Consider the following 19,353-nt stretch of genomic DNA (forward strand, 5'->3'; position numbering starts at 1 on the left):
TTCATTTGATTATAGTAAATAAGATTGATCCACGCGGTTTGCATATTTATAGCATAGGCAGGCAGGAAAATTGAAGACAATGCTGATGATAATGTACTTATGGCTCTTGCGTCATCCGGCACTCCATACGGAATTCCTCCTTGCATTGATATACCTTCTCTGAAAACTCCTAGGTTCCTCTTGACTCTTGAGCTCACTGGCACTGTCTCTAGCTCCCCCTCTGGAATAATTACTATTGGTCTAAGCGCTTCTACCCTTGCACATCTTCCATTCCAGTTCGTAGGTAATGTGGCAAGCAGATTTTCCCCATCACAGATCCAAAACTGATCAGCCACTGCTTGAGTAGCATATTGATAAGGACACACTTGTGGAGTCGGGTACACCTGTCTTCCCTTCTTTACAGTTGTAGCTGTAATGCGGCTTCTCCTCGTCTCACTCAAAATAGCACAGTCATTCTCAAACACATCTTTGTTTTTTGGCCCCTTAAAGGTCAAATCCCATATGGTACTGCACTTCCTCTCATCCAAAAATCCCACTTCTTCCAACCCCCTCTTCTCAAAACACTCAAAAAATCCCACTAATTGTAATATTGACCCCTTTGGCACCTTTGGCTCTCCCATGCGTACATCCAAGTTCTTACATTTAAATCCTATCTCCTTGATTGTCTCATTTCCTTCCAAATCTACAGTCTTTGCTCCTGTCAGTGAGTCTTCACTATAGTACTCCTTGGATCCCAGCTGTTGTAGACATTGTGCTTCACAGAGGGGTGTCATTGTTATCCTTCCTATCCCTCTAAACCTATTTCTCATCACCCTCTCAAAATCTCTCACACTCCGCTCACAACTTTTCCAGCTATGTTTGGTATTAACTATCAACAAAGGTCATCTCTCGCTCTAGAGCATATGTAACACTCCTCCTTACCCTGAGTCTTTCCTGTATACTTCATCCATTGATACCAAATATTGTTTTCTGCCTGCCTAAACAATGGCTCTAATAACTCTCTAGCCCTCTGTCTATGTCCTCTCTTCTTCTTCTTCCCTCTCAGATGCCTCGTCACTCTACTCTTCTTACTGTCACTATCTTCCTTAAACACTCTCTCTCTCTGTTCTAACTCCTCTATGATCTCCAACTGCACTTCCTCCTTGGTCATATTAGCTGTCTCATTAGCTGTCAAAATCTCTTCCTCCCCAGTCCATCCAATCATACTTCCACTACCATTCTCATCCACTTTCACTTCAGTCATCACTCTCTCATCCACCACCAACGTCACTCTTTGAAATGCAAGTCCTCCTCTCATCACCTCATCTTCACTCTCTGGTTTTACCAACTCTGAGTCATAAAATATACACACATATTCACCCTCATCTCCCTTCTCTACATCTCTTATCCTCAGCGAACAATCTCCTTCCTTGCCTGCCATCATTCTCTCTCTCTCATAGTCACTAAGCATCGCATACTTTCTCTCCTCTGCTCTCTCTCCATCTCCTGACTCGCTATACACAAGATTCACCCATTCTTTATTCTGCCAGTGCCCGTCCAACTCCGGGCAACTACATGGTAGATGAACAACTTCTCCTGACTTCCCTCTAACTATAGTCTTCAAACTTCCTGGGCTTAACTTTCTTTCTGACTGGTCTTGAATCCCTTTGCTCTGCTGACCCTCCGTGCTGTTCACCTGGAGTACCACCTCCCTCTCTACTCTCTTCTTCTGCCTCACCCCCTCCTGCATCTGACTCACTTGGGCCTGGTACATTTCGTAGGTCAATGGTCTCAAATCTTCTCCCTTCACTTTCTGTGTCTCCCCCTCCACCTGCATCACCTCCATCATCATTATTCCCATCATCACCCACGCTAACAGCCACCTGTTCCTCTGGTACCTCCTCTCCTGCATTTTCTCCTGTCCCCCCTCCCTCAATCTCCAACCCCTCCTCTCTCTCATCTTCTGGAGCTTTAACACAGTGATTAACATGATGCCACGTCGGTGATCCCTTCACTTGCACAGCTGTACCAGTACTACGCACCACTTCAAAAGGCCCCTCCCTTCTGGCGTTATACCATTTCCGGCGATACACTTTTACAAACACTTTGTCTCCTTGTTGTATCTTCCTTTCTTGCGTTTCCTCTCCTCTGTTCCCCTCTGCCTGTTTTTCAGAGACATATGTAGCAATACTTCTATGGAGAGTTGATAAGTAATTTACATATTTTCTCATTTCCTCCTCTAGGAGAGACAAACTTGGACCTTTCCCCCCCACTCTCAGACATGGTGTTGACATCCTCCTCCCCATCACCAGCTCATGTGGTGTCAACCTCAATCCACGCAGTTCACTCGAACGACAGGCCATTAGTGCTAACGGAAGTGCGTCTATCCAATTTAGCCCTGTTTGCCCACAAATTTTCACTAGACGGTTTTTAAGCACCCCATTCATCCTCTCTACCGCCCCCTGGCTTTGTGGATGATAAATCGATCCGAGCCTCTGTTTTATGCATAACTTCTGCAAGAGAAGTTTAATCACCCTGTCCACAAACTCTTTCCCGTTGTCCGATGTAACTCGATCTGGTATCCCCCAACGAGGGATGATCTCTCTATACAGAAACTTAGCCACTGAGTGCGCATCCTTGTGCTTCGTCGGACAGGCCTCTACCCATCTGCTATATTTGTCAATAACAACTAGCATGTATCTCTTGCCCCCCACTGGCTTTACCATATCACAATAGTCAATCATTAGATCTCGCATTGGCCCGTTGGGTGTCGGGATGTACCCTGGATGTACTAGAACTCCTCTCCTCGCATTGTTTTTCAGACAATTGATACATCTCCCTATCACCTTGTCTATTTGCTCCAGTAAATACGGAGCCCAAAACCCATATTCCTGTGTTATCTTCCTCTTCACCTCCCCTCTCGATACATGTGCCAATCCATGTGCTTCCTGGATAAGTAATCCTAGCAGGTCTGCAGGTGCTACTACTAATCCCTCATGGTTCTTCCACAACCCAGTGCTGTCTTGACTAGCCCCTCTCTCTCTCCACAGCTGTTTATCTATCACATCCACTTCTTCCTGCATCAATACAATATCTTTCAGTGTGATTTTATCCTCCAACTCTATCTCATGCATCACCAAAAGAACTTTCCCTGGCTTATCAGCTCTTGCCACTTGCTTCGCTGCTTCATCTGCTGCATTGTTCCCTCTCGTCACTCTAGATACACCTGACTTATGTGCTGCACATTTAGCTATCGCTATCTCTTTAGGCTTCATCATAGCTTGTAGCAACTTCATAATCTGCACACTGTGTTGTATTGGTGAGCCATCAGTTTTCTTAAAACCACGACTCTTCCACACTGCTCCAAAAAGATGACAGACTGAATGTGCATACCCTGAGTCTGTATGTATGGTCACTCTCTTACCTTCTGCCAAACTACATGCTTCTGTCAGAGCAATTAATTCTGCTAGTTGTGCTGAACACGGCTGTGGAATCACCTCTGCTTTTTCTACAACAAACTTCTCTCCCTCCCCTCTCACCACTGCATATCCTGCACTCAATGTCTCTCCCACCCTGTAGCAACTTCCATCAGTCCAAAACTCAAGATCTGACTCCTTAAGTGGAACTGCTTGTAGATCTGACCTCAGTTTTGAGTACCTCTCTGCTTCTAGCAAACAATTGTGCTCTTCCCCATCCTCCTCAGTCGGCAGACTCTCAGCCGGGTTCACTGTATTACATCTTGCCAACGTCACATCTTCCTGCTCTAGCAATCTATGATAATCCCTAATCCTTGGTGCAGTTAGAACATGCTTGCCATGGTTTAAAAAGATTCCTAAGACTATGATGTGTCAAAATAGTTACAGGGTATCCCATAGTCACCGTTGATGCTTTCTCATACATCAAGTAAACCCCTGCCATCGCCCTATAACAAGGTGCCAACCCCATCTCCACCCCTGAATACGCTACAGAGTAGTATGCTATTGGCTGCGGTTTCACCCCTGTTCCTGTAGGTTGCGCTAGAACGGCACATGCATATCTCCCACTAGCTGAAGAAGAAACATACAAAACAAAATTCTTTCCATAATCTGGCAGCGCTAAAGCTGGTGCTTCCTGCAATCTTTGTTTTATTGTTTCAAACGCCAAATGGCCTTCTTGTGTCCACACCAGGTTACCATGTAGCAAATCACTCCCTGCTTCTTTATTCATGGCCCTCAAAGGTGCAACAATCCTAGTGTAATCTTCAATCCATGCTGATGAATACCCCACTATACCCAAGAAACCCAACATCTCCCTCACTGTTCTCGGTTTAGGTGCTTTTCGAATAGCCTCTAAATGCACTTCAGAGATCCCTCTTTGGCCTTGTGTTATTCTTTGTCCTAGATAGATCACTTCCTCTTTACAGTACTGCAACTTCTTCTGTGACACTTTATGTCCTTTCGCTGCTAATAGCTTCAGCAGTCTCATTGAGTCCTCATGACACTGATCTTTATCATTAGAGCAAATCAAGATATCATCTACATACTGTATAACAGTACCTCCTATCGACATCTCTATCTCCCTCAAATCTTCCCTCAAAATCTTATTAAAGATGTGTGGGCTGTGCTTGAATCCCTGCGGCAATCTTTCATACTCATATGATCTCCCCTCATAGGTAAACCCAAACAGCCCTTTACATTCTTCCCCTAGTGGAACACTAACAAATGCCCCACATAAATCTATCACTGTAAAACATGCAGCTTCAGCAGGGATCTGGGCTAGCAAAGTGTGGGGATCTGGTACATCGGCTGGATAATCTACCACAACCTCATTCACTAGGCGTAAATCATGCACTAGTCTATAGCTACCATCCGGCTTCTTTACTGGCAAAAGGGGCGTGTTACTCTGTGGATTTTGTGTCACTCTTAGAACTCCAGCTTCTAATAATCCATTTATCTGCGGTTTTATGCCTTCAATAGCCTCCCCTTTCAACGGATATTGAGTTTTCCATGGAGGATAACTTCCCCCTCTAAGCTCCACTTTCACTGGTTGTGCAGATTTTACAAGTCCTATGTCTGTGCTATGTTTTGACCAGAGACATTCTGGCACCTGTCGCAGCATCTCTTCCTCATAGTCTCTCTCCTCCTCTGCTGCAACACACACTGATTCATTGGTCATTTGTACTGCCTGTGGCTTGCCTCTCCCCTGTGCCGAAATCATAATTTTTATGAATCTTTGATCTTTGCTCACCCAGAGTGCAGAATTTCCTTTCACTACTTCAAAAATAGCCTTCTCTGCTTCTACCATCATTGCTCCTACATCCTTCTGATAGCAGTCCTCCGCTACTCTCAAAGTCACATGTGGTAGACCTCCTCCTATCCCATACTCTCTATCCAGAAAGTCACTTTTGTTTATTTTCATAGCTACCCCCTGCGGTCCTAGAATTATGCAACTTGAGCTGATCTCCACCTGTTCTGGTTGTTGCTTCATCCACTCATCTGAATCTACCTGAGCCTCATCTTTGTGATACTGTAGTGTACAGTGGAAAGGATATTCTGGCACACTTGCTCCCTTCACATTCGCATCTATGAATCTCTCCCATAGTTTAGCTGGTCCCAGCAATTCTTCACTCAATGCTCCCACCCAATATACCATGGCTCCTCCCTCTCCCCACACAGGCAGCTGATGATAATTCCCTGATGGGACTTCTATTCTACAGCCATCCGGCGTGCATTTAATTGTGCAATTTAACCTGCACAGTGCATCTCTCCCTAACAACGCCACTGGAGTGTTATCTGAAACAAGTATTGGTATTTTTGTTTTCTGTTCCTTATATTGCAACTCCACTGGTCGAGTAGCGGGTATCAGCCGTTTAATTCCTTCGAATCCAATTGTCCTCACATACTTCCCTGACATGGGCAGATGAGCGGCCTGTCTAGACCTTATGCAGGTGAACGCTGCTCCACTATCAGCCATTAGTTCTAAAGGCTGACCATTAACGTTCACACTAACAATAGGATCTATATCAGAGCGGACCACCAGCTGACACCCGCCCCTCGGATTCGATAGGCACCCCTAATAACCAGCTGACCCCATGTAGGGGTTTACTGGTCCTATGTTTTGTTGTTGCTGCTGCATCCCACCGTAACTTCCCCTCGCTATGCCTCTGTAACCTCCTCTACCGTACGACCCCCCAATCCTTTCACAGTTACGTACCAAGTGTCCCATCAGCCCACATGCAAAACATCTCAGTTGCTGAATTCCCTGGTTAAAACTGCCTCTTCCCTGCTGGCTAAAACTCCCTCTATTGAAGTTCCCTCTGCTGGCTCCACCCCTCCACTGCTGGTAAGGAGCAGCAAACGGCCACGGATATCCCATCGGTCCTGATCCAGACGGCTGTGGCTCCCCCACTACTTGTGTCTGCACTGGAGTCGGACCCTGTGGTGCCATGTGACTATCAGACTGCACTACAGCTACTACTGCTTGTTTCTTGTCTTTTTTCTGGCTCTCTGTCAAGTGTATCACATTTAGTTTCCTAAGAGTCTCTTGATCCTGTTGTTTGATCTCATACTGCTTCTTTCGATATAACTCGACTTGATGAGCTAAGTGATCCATATAAATCCCCTTGGCCATATTTCCTAACCCAACTACCTCCTGTAGCTTCGCTCTCACTAGTTGAGGGAGCCCTTGCTGTATTTTTCCCCTAATCACAGACCTCTCCATCCTATTCTCCTCTGGGTCGCTACCTGTGATGTCTCTCCACTTCTGAAGAGACCTAGCTACATACGCTCTAGGATTCTCGTCCTCTTTCAACATCTCTATTAGGATATTGTCTGGGTGCACATTAGCTGAGAACGTTTCCCTCAATGCTGTCCACAACCGCCCCCTATTGGCCGCAAAAAGCTCTGCATCATGGGCTGAAGTTACTATATATCTCCTCAACCCTGCTTTGTCAAATAACTCCTCCATTGCTGATACTCCTATAAGGCTAGCTAACAGCCTTTTCATATCACCCATAGCAGGCATTATACCAACCTGGATTTCTTCAAGTTTGGCTATCCAGGGATGGGCACCATCTTGCAAAATGGGAAGTTTCTCTCTGATTTCGGACATATCCGAGTTTCCCCATGGCTTATACTCAAGATTTCTTCCCCTCACTACTATTGGCAACATTTTCCCACCCCCACTCTTCCTTGCTCTCAAACTATATCTCCTCTCAGCTGACTTCACCCTAGTCCTCCTCTTATCTATCGACTTCATCTCCTTGGCGATCCGCTGCAGCTCTTTCCTACTGCTGGTTCTATCTTTCTCTCTCTGTAGATCCTCGCCCTGTTCTTCCAACTCCAAAAGCTCTGCTCTCACCATTCTCAGTCTCTCTTCAGCTTCCTCATCCAGCTCCTCCTCCTCACTACTACTGGTTAAAGCACATGCACTCTCTTTCTTACTTCTCTCTCTCATCATAGACTTAGCCCCTTTTTTCTCAGCCTCCTCTAACAACTTCCTCACCATTGGGTCGTAGCCTCCACACTGCTCATCTTCCCCTTCCTCAGACCCACTATCTCCACCTTTCCTACGCCCCCTCCTATCCCTATCCTTTCTGTCCTCTTTCTTCTCAGCATCTGGGTATAGTCCAATAGCTGACTTACAATTCCCTGTCTCTATCACTCGATTGTGCCCATCTGTCATCTCATACCTCCCTTCAGCATTAATAAGTGGCAACTGAGCATGGGTCACTACATCACTCCCTCTCTGATATGGTGGTGGATTGCTCATCTCTAGGTGTGTAAATGGTGAATCAACTTTTGTCATCAGCATCCCCTTTTCCTCCAGCCTTTTTGAAATAGCATCTGTCACTTCCTCTCTCTTAGCATTAGTAACTTTCAGCAATTTCTCTCCCTCTAAAGAGAAAAGCTGCAGTAGCGCTAACTCCATCTCTCTCTTCTCCTTCCTTTCCCTTCCTTTTCTCCCCTTCTTTTCTCCTGCTTTGTGTGACTCAATCAAGACTTGTAATGTTTGTATTACCTCCGGGTCAAATGTTCCATCAGTTGGCCACGGATTTTTGATGTCCGGCCATCTTTTGCTCCATTTGTCCGACACACTAGCTATATTTTTTATTAATGGGTTATTCTGCTCCACTATACCCACTGGTCTAGAGGATTTGCCTGCTCCCACTCCCATTTTAAACAGTATTTACCCTCTAAACTCCCAAAATAAAAATATCAGCTGCTCAAAACCCCACTGTTTCTATTTTCCAATACCAGCTTACCCCACTATAAAAAACACAACCTATTTAATGTGTACTATTATGTCCTGAAAATATAAGTTTGCCAGTGAACCAATGCGAGAGCCAATAATATCCTAAAGTGATGTAATTCACAATTCAGCCACCTGTGGGAAGTACTACGAATTTGGTCGTACAACTTTACACTATATCATAATCTCCTAAGTAATTACAATCAGGAGTCAGCTGCAGCATTCACCTTTTGGGAAAAAAGAGAAAACTACTCATATATCTACCACACTACTTTGCCAATACCTGAAAAGGAATGGGAGAAAAAACACAGCCAAACAGTTTTTCACCTCCTCTGGTTTCCCTGTAAAAGAAAAACCCCTACCTTTTTTCCAACCAAAGTGTTTACACTCCAGCCTATGTCCACACTCTGTCAAGTAGTGTCTTCTCACAACGAAACACTTGGTGCTCAGTCAAATGGCCAAGCTCCCCATCACTATGTAGATTTAACTAAAGTACATGTGTTCCTAAACCTATACGTCTCGCCACGAATGTGAATGTAATTATGTGGTTATGATCCTAAACGGGATTTGTGGACAAAGTTTCACTCGCCTTTTCAGTCGAACGCCTCTCGCACACCGCTGACGGATTTTGATGACAAATGGAGGATGCCAACCCAGTCCTGAGCCTGCTTCAATCAGTCAAACAGCATCGCCTCCCATCCTCGGCTCCCACTCAAGCCGAAAACAAAAGACAGAAACAAAGGCATGTTCAATACTATTGCTTAAAATATCACATTAAGTCAACTCACATCATATAAAAGTATTACAAAAATAATTAAAAAAAAAAGAAAAGAAAAGTTAATCTGATCCATAGTCTTCATCCCATCAATATCTAAGTTATCTCTTATTTATAATCATAATTAATTATTTATATTTTATTATATTTATTTTATCGTTATTTAATCTGATAATTGTTAGTGCTAACATGTAACATGCAAATGTGCATCCTTAAAAGACGTGTCTGTTGTGAGTACATTTTTATGTGATACACTATTAACTTCACCCAGAAGATGGCGCTGTTACACTGGATATACCACAGTCGCTTATCTAAAAACAAGCTACCATTCCCACACACAGCCATACACAATGCATCACTTAAACCCAGTTTATAACATAAACGCATTAAATTGTTTTATTTTGTTTTTGTTTCTTAATTTTTTACCTTAAAAAATATTCAGAATATAACCATTTATCACTTCAGAAATAGGCAAAACTATAAGTCCTTTATCTATAATTATTATTATTACAAAAAGAGAAATAATAACATAATACTGTAAAGACATACTTAAATTAGTCTAGATCTAATTCCCATGTCTTATTTTTAATGAATATGATCATATTAATTTATTAATTAGTATTAATATCAGTCATTAAATGATTCATCACTTTACATCCCTTTTATTTCACTTGTAACCTATCTCACTGTAAATAAACTCTTACTTATTCATGTGCCTTACTTAAACCAACAAAAATGCCATCAAAATGATTTAATTATACGCCTCACAACAGCGTCATACCATACACTTTCTTACATGTTCCATGTTATCGTCAATTCATTCATTCACGTATCGTTCATATTCAGCTCTCATCTCCAAACAGCCAGCAAGCATACATTATAGCGTTTATAAACAGTCAAAATGTTAGCCATCAATAAATGCCTTTTCAAACCAAAACCAGTTAATAGTTATTTCACCACGCCACATGTGAGCCTTGCTAGCAATAGTTAGCTGCTAACCTTAGCATGCTATGAGCTAGCCACATTGACGCGTTAATGCTACATGCTTACGTGCGTTCATGCCAGCTGGCGCTAACAGCCTCCCACACACGGATATTTTAACTCCGCCTCTTGATACACACTCGCGCTATCACTCCAAATACTCTCACTCACTCCACAAACTCCTCGCGACAACATTCATTCCACAGTCATTCCTCAAGTGTCACAACAATCACTATTCTATAAACAGTCCGCCGCCATTTTCCACAACCATACTTTCACATTCGCGTTTTTTCCTGAAAATGTCCCACATAGCTTCCCGTTTACCGCAAGACCGCTGGGAAATGTAGGCTCCCCGTCACAGCAATATACCACACAAGCAGTCCTTTCAGACGCATCTTCACATTCTACCACAACAAACAAACTCAACAGTCAGCATTCAGTCATACATTACGCAAAACTCAGCCATTCCTCTCCACACCAACACAACCACCATTTTGCTGCTCCATCCTGTTACACAGCCTAGCACCAAACCACGCAGCTCACGCATATTCACCATTCAATGATCCATTTAATTCCCAATCACTCCAAGTTATAAAACCCATTCACTCATATATTTCTAGTCACTCACTCATTCTCTCTCAGTTTTTCATTCGCTTGGAGGGCGGAGGCTGATCCATTAACTGTTGCCCTAGTTTTTTAATGTGTGCCATCATACACAGGCCCACCTCCTGCTCCTCCTGGCCACGGACAGTCAGACAATTTTATCATACAGTTTCGCCATAGCCAAAACGCGCACACAACAATATATTATTGGGCAAAACTGTCGTCCTTATTCCCCTTATCTTTTTAAACATATTTTCCAACAAACCCCCACACAACACCTGCGTGTTCATTTTGAATAGGACTTTTTGTGTTTTAACTCACGGCAAGAAGTAACTCCAGCGCCCGCACTGCGTCCTCCAGGTGGTGTGCAGTCCAGATCCAATCACTCGGGGTCACCACTGTGTCGTCTCAAGGCAGGTCCGGTGTGTGGGCAGTGTTTCAAAAAATATGTAGAAAAAGGAGTCTAGAGGCAGATGGTTGAGGTCTCAAACAAACAGGTTTTATTTGAAATGAAAACTTCAGCATTCAAAAAGGACAAGGTGACTCTAGCAGGGAAATCACCGAGAGAAAATAACCTAAGTCTTAAGAAAGTCTAAGAATCTCTAAGAAAGTCTAAAAAATCAAGTTTGAACTCTAGCCTGCCCTGCTTTGCGTTGGGTTAAATAACCTCTGACTTTCTTCAGCCCCTCCTACCAAGACTCCACCTCTCCCTTCTATCTGACCACTCACTGTTCTCCCTGTCTCTCCCCCTGTCCAATCAAAAGTTTACTCCAAGATGTGTGTGCGCTTGCTCTGGGTGTGTTTTAGTGTGTTTTAGTGTGTGAGTCCCTTTTGTCTTCGCTTCCCCTTATCTTTCTTCCATCCTGTCTTCTGTCTTTGAACAAAAGCTGACCATTTGCCTATCTCCTGCAGGACCCTCTCTTCCCCCCAGAGCCCCCCTTTCTCTACCCTTTCAAGTCCCTAGCCCAGAGACCCCCTCCTCTCTCTTCTCTCTCTAAAGACAATACAGCTGTCCTCCTTGTGTATGTGCTGCTAGTCTCTTTCCTGCATTTCGGTGTGTAAAGGTGTGACCTCCCCTGTTTTCCCCTTCATCCTAATCAAGCCTTTTGTTCTAACCTTAAGTCTCCTACATTTACTACTCTCTCCCCCCTGGCCTAAAGGAGTCGGAATGTCTATCCTGTTGTCCCCCTCTCTCTGTTAGTTAAAAGCCAGTACTAGTCTGTTCTTTATACATCATAACTTAATATTTAAGAATAAAAGACAACTATAAGATACTATAAGATAGTATAACTAATTATGGTAGGCAGTGGGCAGACAGTGGGCAGATGAGATACCACAACAGCAACACCTGTTGTCACAAGAAGTACCGTAAATTCCGGACTATAAGGCGCACCGGAGTATAAGCCGCACCTGCAAAATTGACTGTTTTTTACATATATAAGCCGCACCGGACTATAAGCCGCGGGTGTTTTAATGTTTTTTTTTTTTTTTTTTTTTTTTTTTTATTGTGTTTTAATGTTTAATTACCATATGTAAGGGTTCATGCACAGAGGGGATTGTCGGGAAAGAGATGGCTGTTTGAGGAAGCTCCCATTTATTAACATTTCAACAAAACAACATAACACAACACCACCTGTGTTTTTTTTTTACAGTGCACACAGTGTCCATGGTGTGGTGAAAAGAGGGCAAGAGAGGAAATTAAAACAGAAGTGGATTTATAGTTAGAAAGAGTGCTAAAAAAGAGAGATTTTTTTTTTTTTTTTTTTTTTTTTTTTTTTTAAATCCATAGATAAGCCGCACCGTTATATAAGCCGCAGGGGCCAAAAAAGCCCAAAAAACGGGAAAAAAGCCGCGGCTTATAGTCCGGAATTTACGGTAGTAGCATTTGACCCAAATGTGTTATAAAAATAATATATGGAGAGACAAAATGATAAAGTAGCTAGTGATCTAAATAAAAATTAAGCGGTTGTCAGTTTTTATTTTAATTTTAATATAGAATGAATGAATGAAACCGTTATTGCCCCTCAGGGAATTTGCTCTGCACAGAGAGAGCCCAAAAAACATGAACATGACAGACAGGCAGGCACACACACATATAATACAAAACATGAGCATAATATACATACCGTATTTCCTCTAATAGTAACCGGGGCCTTTATTTACTGAGCCGCAGAGAGCCCCCGTCCTATATTAGAGCAGAGGCCTGTATTCGAGTGAGGCCTTTATTTCTTAATATTAAACTCTCATGGACATACTCCTTTATTTTCATGACTTTTATTGCAAAATATTGCATAAAACCAAACAACGCAAATAAATATTGGTGGTCACTCACTCACTCAGTATCCTCCTCCTCCTCATCTAGTATGTCGGTATCCTCCGCGTCATCATCATCAACATCATCCAGAACAACAAGTTCATTGTTGACCAGTTCCTCTTCATCTTCCTCATATCGGCTGCCTGTCTGTTCTCCTGGTCCCGCTAACGCAGCTGGGCGAGAGCCTCCCGTCCAGCGGCGCAGGGCTGTCCCTGCTTGAAGCAGTGGATGAGGTTGTCTTCACTCCCGTCAGTTTTCACAGACTGTCCACAAACATGGAAGGACTTTTTGATCAGATCCTTGTCCAGCTTGTCCCAGGCGGCGATCACCCAGTCCACAAGCAGGCGTCGAGCAGGCGCTTTTAGGTTTCCACCTCCAGCTATGTGTACTGCTTATCTGCGTCCCCAGCTATCCACTCGTCGTAGGCATCGTGCAGGCTCTGCTTGAAGGGCTGATTCCACATCACACTGTACCAAATGTTCCGCTGCATATTGCACAACGCTCTCTTTAAACTTAACGTCAAACTTTTGTCTGGTTCGTTTGGTCGGTGCCATGTTTGTTTGTTTTTCTCTTGTCTGCGTTACGTCCGGTTACGTCACACGGTAGATGCGTTGTGTTATGGGAAATTTACAGTACCGTATTCACCGTAGTTTTTGCTCCTTCGTTTTTTTTTTTTTTGACCCGGCCTGTATTGAGGGAGGGGCCTTTATTTGTCCGTGCAGGCCGTGCCCCCGTCCTATATTAGAGCAGAGGCCTGTAATGGAATAGAGGCCACTAATAGAGGAAATACGGTACATCATAAAAAAGCATCACACTTCATGACCAATCAAAAAGCACTAGGTGCATGATTACATTACGTTCGATCGGCAGTGATTCATGATCAATGATCATGATCAGCATGATCAATAAAGGCTAAAAGATCAAACTAAAAAACAACAACAACAACTTGTCAACAGGCTTGTCAAAACTAAAACTTGTCAACTTGTCAATAGGCTGGTTATCCAACCCTCTACATTAGAACATGTGTCCGCCTTCACCCTGTGAGGTGTTAAAGTGTAACCATCTCCCCAGGTGAGTCTGGGTCAGGAGGACCTGGGCGTGCTGATGAAGATCCTACTGGAGAACATCGCAGAGGGAAGTCAAGAGCACAAGCTGGACCTGAAGAGGCAGGGTGAGTCCACTCCACACCTTCTGCTTCTCAACATAGTCAAATGTTTTAATGCTATGTTAGTCCTTTCACGAGAGCAGCAGTTGATGAGCAAATACCTCGCCCAAAATCTAATGCCTTAAAAAAGACAGTTGTCTATGGTGCAATCAGTCTTTGGAATAGCAGCCCCCTTCACATACGACAATGTAATAGTCATCATCATTCAAATTTAAGAATGGATGACTCTTTAGCAGTTGGTCAGTAGTCCAGAGTTGGTCATTGTCACGGCACCATTAACTCTGGGCATCATTATTTACCATTATCATTAGGAACTTGTTCATCTAGGGCAGGGGTCACCAATTATTTCTCCACATGAGAAACCCAGATTGTTGTGATGGCCAGTGCCCATCGCTGATCTAGATCACAAATACAACATGAACATCTTTCTTGGTCTCTTTTTTATGATCTCAGATCTAAAGGAGATCAACATCAGGGTTGATATTTGTATTCGATGGGATGATCTGAAAGTCTAAAGGTTCGGCTCTGTTGCCAAATGAAATGATGACCACTTCTCTGTTTTATCCTGAAAACGTCTGTAAAGAAATTGTTCAGAGAAACATCAAGTCGGTGAAAGAGAGAACTCACGTGTTGTCTCTCCTCTGTGTCCTCAGAGAAGGCGGAGCTGTGTGAGCAGCAGATGGAGGCGGTGATGTCACCGGCAGGAGGCGGTGCTCCGCCGGCCGTCGCCAACGGCGCGCCAGGCGAGAACACCGTTAACGTTCTGCTTAACTTTCAGATCAAAGAGGTAAAAAGCGCACCAGGTGGAGAGAGGACTCACTCTGCTGCTGGACGTGTGACCAACATGTCCCTGTACTCGCCATTAATCGCTCTCCAAACACAATCCATAGCACATGGTCTAAAAGGCATCACACCCGTGCGTTGAGGGCGTGTCCAAATCCAAATCGCTATTTAAGCGGCACACAAAGTAAGGCACAAGGCCTAAGTTGATGTCCATTCACTAATCATAGGTGTGTTTTGGGCGTAACATGAACTCAACCAATCAACGGATGCGATGGTTAACCTTTGTAAGTACCCTCAAACCCATGTCCTCACCACATCAGACATCTTTCAATTACTGGTATGTCTAGAACCAAATAAATTACACTCAGTTTTGTCAAGATGGAGAAATAGCTTGTTGTCACTTAGCCATCTACTAACTAACCAATGTAAGCTCTGAGCTTAAGGTTTCTTCAATTACACTTTTGTCTTTGTGCGACATAAGTAAGGCAGAGGCATCTGCATGAAGAAAGAGATCAGATGAATACGCTGGTTTCAAATCATTTACATACAGCAGGAAAGAAAGAGGCCCTAGGGCACTCCCCTGGAGAACGCCACACTCTGGTATCTCAGGACTGGATAGTAATCATTAACATCCACCATGTGTACTCTTTAAGATAAGAACCTACCTATTCGACTACTGACTCACTGAACCCCAAAGCTTTCAGTTTCATCAGGAATATAAGACAATATATCGTCTCAACATACACATTCATAAACATTTGAGCTCACAATACACAAGTCAAGTTTAGCCATGACTTGTTTAGCAATGACCTGTTTAGCAATGACTTGTTTAGCAATGACTTGTTTAGCAATGACTTGTTTAGCAATGACTTGTTTAGCCATGACTTGTTTAGCAATGACTTGTTTAGCCATGACTTGTTTAGCAATGACTTGTTTAGCGATGACTTGTTTAGCAACAGACTTATTGTCTGTGAAACACTGTGACTCGTCTGCTTCGTGTCCCAGGTGGTGCTGAAGCTGAAGAAGCCCAAGCAGGGGGTGGAGCTTCCCTTCCTGCTGTTTCAGCTAGAGCAGCTGGGCATCGACACCAAAGTCAAGAAGTACGACATGTGTGGCTCCGCCTACATCAGCAAGATCAGCATGACCTGCCAGGAGTTCACCGGTCAGCTCACCGCTCTCTGTCTCTCTCCCTCTCTGTCTGGCTGTCTCTCTCTCTCTCTCTCTCTCTCTCTCTCTGTCTGGCTGTCTCTCTCTCTCTCTCTCTCTCTCTGTCTCTCTCTCTCTCTCTCTCTCTCTCTCTCTCTCTGTCTCTCTCTCTCTCTCTCTCTCTCTCTCTCTCAAAGTGTCTCCAAACTAGCTGCTGGAGTGATTCCAAGTGTCTCTTAACCAGCTGTTTAGTAGACGATGGAGCTAGAATTTGTAACTTTTGTAGTGCAGAACCTTTGTCTCCCCCTTCTGGCGCTCCTGGCATTGAAGGAACATGCGCTCATGTGGAAATGTGGAAAATAAGTTCCTGATCATTTCCTTTGCTCGAGCAGCACCTGAATGCAGCATTTGTCATAGCCTAGCCATAGCCTACTGTGTCAGGGCTGGAAAAGAGTGGATAAATAATTTTGAACATCACACAGTCCCGGTGAAATTACTCGTTTCACTTCAGAATTTGATCCATTCGGTCTGATACTCATAATCTGTCAGATTAGACATCAGATATTAATTAGTGTTCAGATATTAGTGATCACCATGTTGTTAATCTGTCAGATTAGTCATCAGATATTAGTGCTCAGATATTATATCAGATATCAATATATAAAATGTCTGTGGTCCAAGCCCACTCAGGATGTCGGGATCAAACGTGTGACTCCTCTTCTCCTCTTCTCTTCCTCTCTGTGTTCTTCAGACTCGGCCGGCGAGCCTCTCTGTCTCATCAGCTCTTCTGTGGAGTCTGGAGCCGAGCTGCTCAAAGTGCAATTCTTCAAGGTGGGAACATCACACGGCTGTCCTGGGTTATTGCTTAGAGGTTTAGGGGTTTGGGACATGCATGGACTGCTTAGAATAGGACAAATCAAATAAAAACAAATCTAAAATATGTATACAGATCCTTTCCAAAAAAAACAGGATATCATGGAAATAACATGGATGACCGTGGGCTTCAGCGGATTGTCAAGCAAAGATGATTAAAAAATTTGGCGGAGATTCAGAGGGAGTGGACTGAGGCTGAAGTCAGTCATAACTGAGAAGTAACTTCCCCCTGTCAGGTGAAAAGAAGCGGCTGGCTACTGCCCATGTCTCGGAGGAAGCATGGAGCCAGTTTCGGCTTTTCCCAGATCGGCAGAGGGTGGAGCAGCAACCAGGATAAATAAATTAAAATTAGCACTAATGGGGGATAACAATGGGATAAGTAACTGCTGATTTTCTTCACACTATTCTAATTTCTTGAAAGACTGTTTTGGGGGTTTTCTGGAGCTGTAGGCCAAAATTATGAAAAATAAAGGCTAGAAATATTTCACTTTGTGTGTAATGAATCTATAATCTATGAAAGTTTCACTTTTTGAAAGGAATTCTGGAAAGAAACTAACTTTTCCAAGATATTCAAATTTTTTGGAAAGGATCTATATGTGTCATCAGTGATGTCATCAGTGATGTAATAAATCCTTCTTCTTCTGTGGTGTTTTATGGCTGTTTTATCATAATGTGTGTTAAATAGTCTAAACCTAAACTCTCTGTCTGTCTGTCTGTCTGTTGTGTTTCCTCAGGCGGACCGGTCTGGACCAAACTTCTCCACTGTATACAAGAACACAGAGCAGATGATCAATGTGAGTAGTGAGTTTGTTACCACAGCTCTCTGAACACATCCTGTTTAGGATCTGACCAGGGGTTTCCCAGAGCTGCAGCTCAGCCTGCTATTGGCTCTCTCTCCCCCCTCTCCCTCCCTTTCTCTCGCTCCCTCTCTCTCTAACCATCCCTCTCTGTCTCTCTCTCTCTCTCTCTCTCTCTCTCTCTCTCTCTCTCTCTCTCTCTCTCTCTCTCTCTCTCCAGGTGACCTTCACCTCTCTCGACCTGCTCCTCCACACGGAGGCTCTGCTATCGGCCATGGACTTCCTGTCTGTGGCTCTCTCGCCCGGCTCATCTCCGGAGAGAGAGAGGCGGCCCAAGACCGAGACAGAGAGCAAGGCGGCGTCCGCCAAGTCCAGTGAGGGGAACACACGCACACACACACGCACACACACACGCACACACACGCACACACACACACACACACACGCACACACACACACACACTCGTCACATTTGGACAAACGCTACATCAAATGTGTCATTTGTCAGACAAAAAACACATCTGCAGAAAGGACGTTCCCATCGATTAACAAAAACCCCTCAAAAAAGTTTGCGAAAGCTTGGAGGAAAAAAACACTTTGCTCTCAAAAAAATGAAAAAAGAAAAAAAAGACCAGTGCACCCAAAAAATAAATGACTAGAAATCAAATGCAGGGAATTCATTTTTAACGAGTAACTAGTAATTGTATTGGATTAAAATTTTAAAGTAACTCTTCCAACCCTGCATAAAATACAATAACATCATCATTATTATAAAAAGTACCCGCACCACGTGCTCACTAAAATAGTTTGCAAGCTTTTCCCAGGGACAGACTAAAGCCACAGCTCAAAACTCATCAACTAAAATCCAACATGTCCGCTCTGTCTCCATCTCCCTGCCAGCCGCTGTGGCCTCGCCCTCTGACAGTGATGTCATCGACCTGAAGGTGATGGTGACGCTGGGAGCCTTCAACATCCTGGTGTGTGACCAGAGCTGCAACATGGCCGACATCAAGATCCAAGGTACAGAGCCACCTGACGACCATAACAAATCACTATATCACTATCAAGGTACAGAGCCACCAGACGACCATAACAAATCACTATATCACTATCAAGGTACAGAGCCACCTGACGACCATAACAAATCACTATATCACTATCAAGGTGCAGAGCCACCAGACCACCATAACAAATCACTATATCACTATCAAGGTACAGAGCCACCTGACGACCATAACAAATCACTATATCACTATCAAGGTACAGAGCCACCTGACGACCATAACAAATCACTATATCACTATCAAGGTACAGAGCCACCTGACCACCATAACAAATCACTATATCACTATCAAGGTACAGAGCCACCTGACGACCATAACAAATCACTATATCACTATCAAGGTACAGAGCCACCAGACGACCATAACAAATCACTATATCACTATCAAGGTACAGAGCCACCAGACGACCATAACAAATCAACCACTCAATTATCTGGGATGTGTTTCTGGCCTACTTGGACGAGGTTAAAAGCGATACGTAACTCACCCAGCTGACTTCTCGTGGACCCTTTGCGTGGGATCCCACGCACATCTCTTGCAAGCACTTTACACTACGCGGCTGGTAGCTGTTGGAATGTGGATGATATGTTTGTTTTTGTTTGTTTTGTTTTTCTTTCTGTGTCTGAGCCTTTTGTTTTTCACGT

At 43.8% G+C, this 19,353-nt stretch overlaps 1 protein-coding gene across 1 annotated transcript in view; it reads left to right on the forward strand.

Moving 5' to 3' along the window:
* Positions 1-19,353, forward strand: part of LOC310791606 (intermembrane lipid transfer protein VPS13C-like) — a gene marked incomplete at both ends in the record, with an annotated part of 155,036 nt that overhangs the window by 65,799 nt on the left and 69,884 nt on the right. Inside the window, 7 exons of the mRNA XM_083653271.1 lie at positions 13,953-14,052; positions 14,700-14,833; positions 15,835-15,991; positions 16,727-16,806; positions 17,583-17,642; positions 17,866-18,019; positions 18,546-18,665. Of these exons, the coding sequence (XP_083509397.1) occupies positions 13,953-14,052; positions 14,700-14,833; positions 15,835-15,991; positions 16,727-16,806; positions 17,583-17,642; positions 17,866-18,019; positions 18,546-18,665 (805 nt within the window). The remainder of the gene's footprint in view (positions 1-13,952; positions 14,053-14,699; positions 14,834-15,834; positions 15,992-16,726; positions 16,807-17,582; positions 17,643-17,865; positions 18,020-18,545; positions 18,666-19,353) is intronic.

This window comes from Poromitra crassiceps (assembly GCF_964638095.1).
Source record: "Poromitra crassiceps genome assembly, chromosome: 16".
NCBI classification, from domain to species: domain Eukaryota; kingdom Metazoa; phylum Chordata; class Actinopteri; order Beryciformes; family Melamphaidae; genus Poromitra; species Poromitra crassiceps.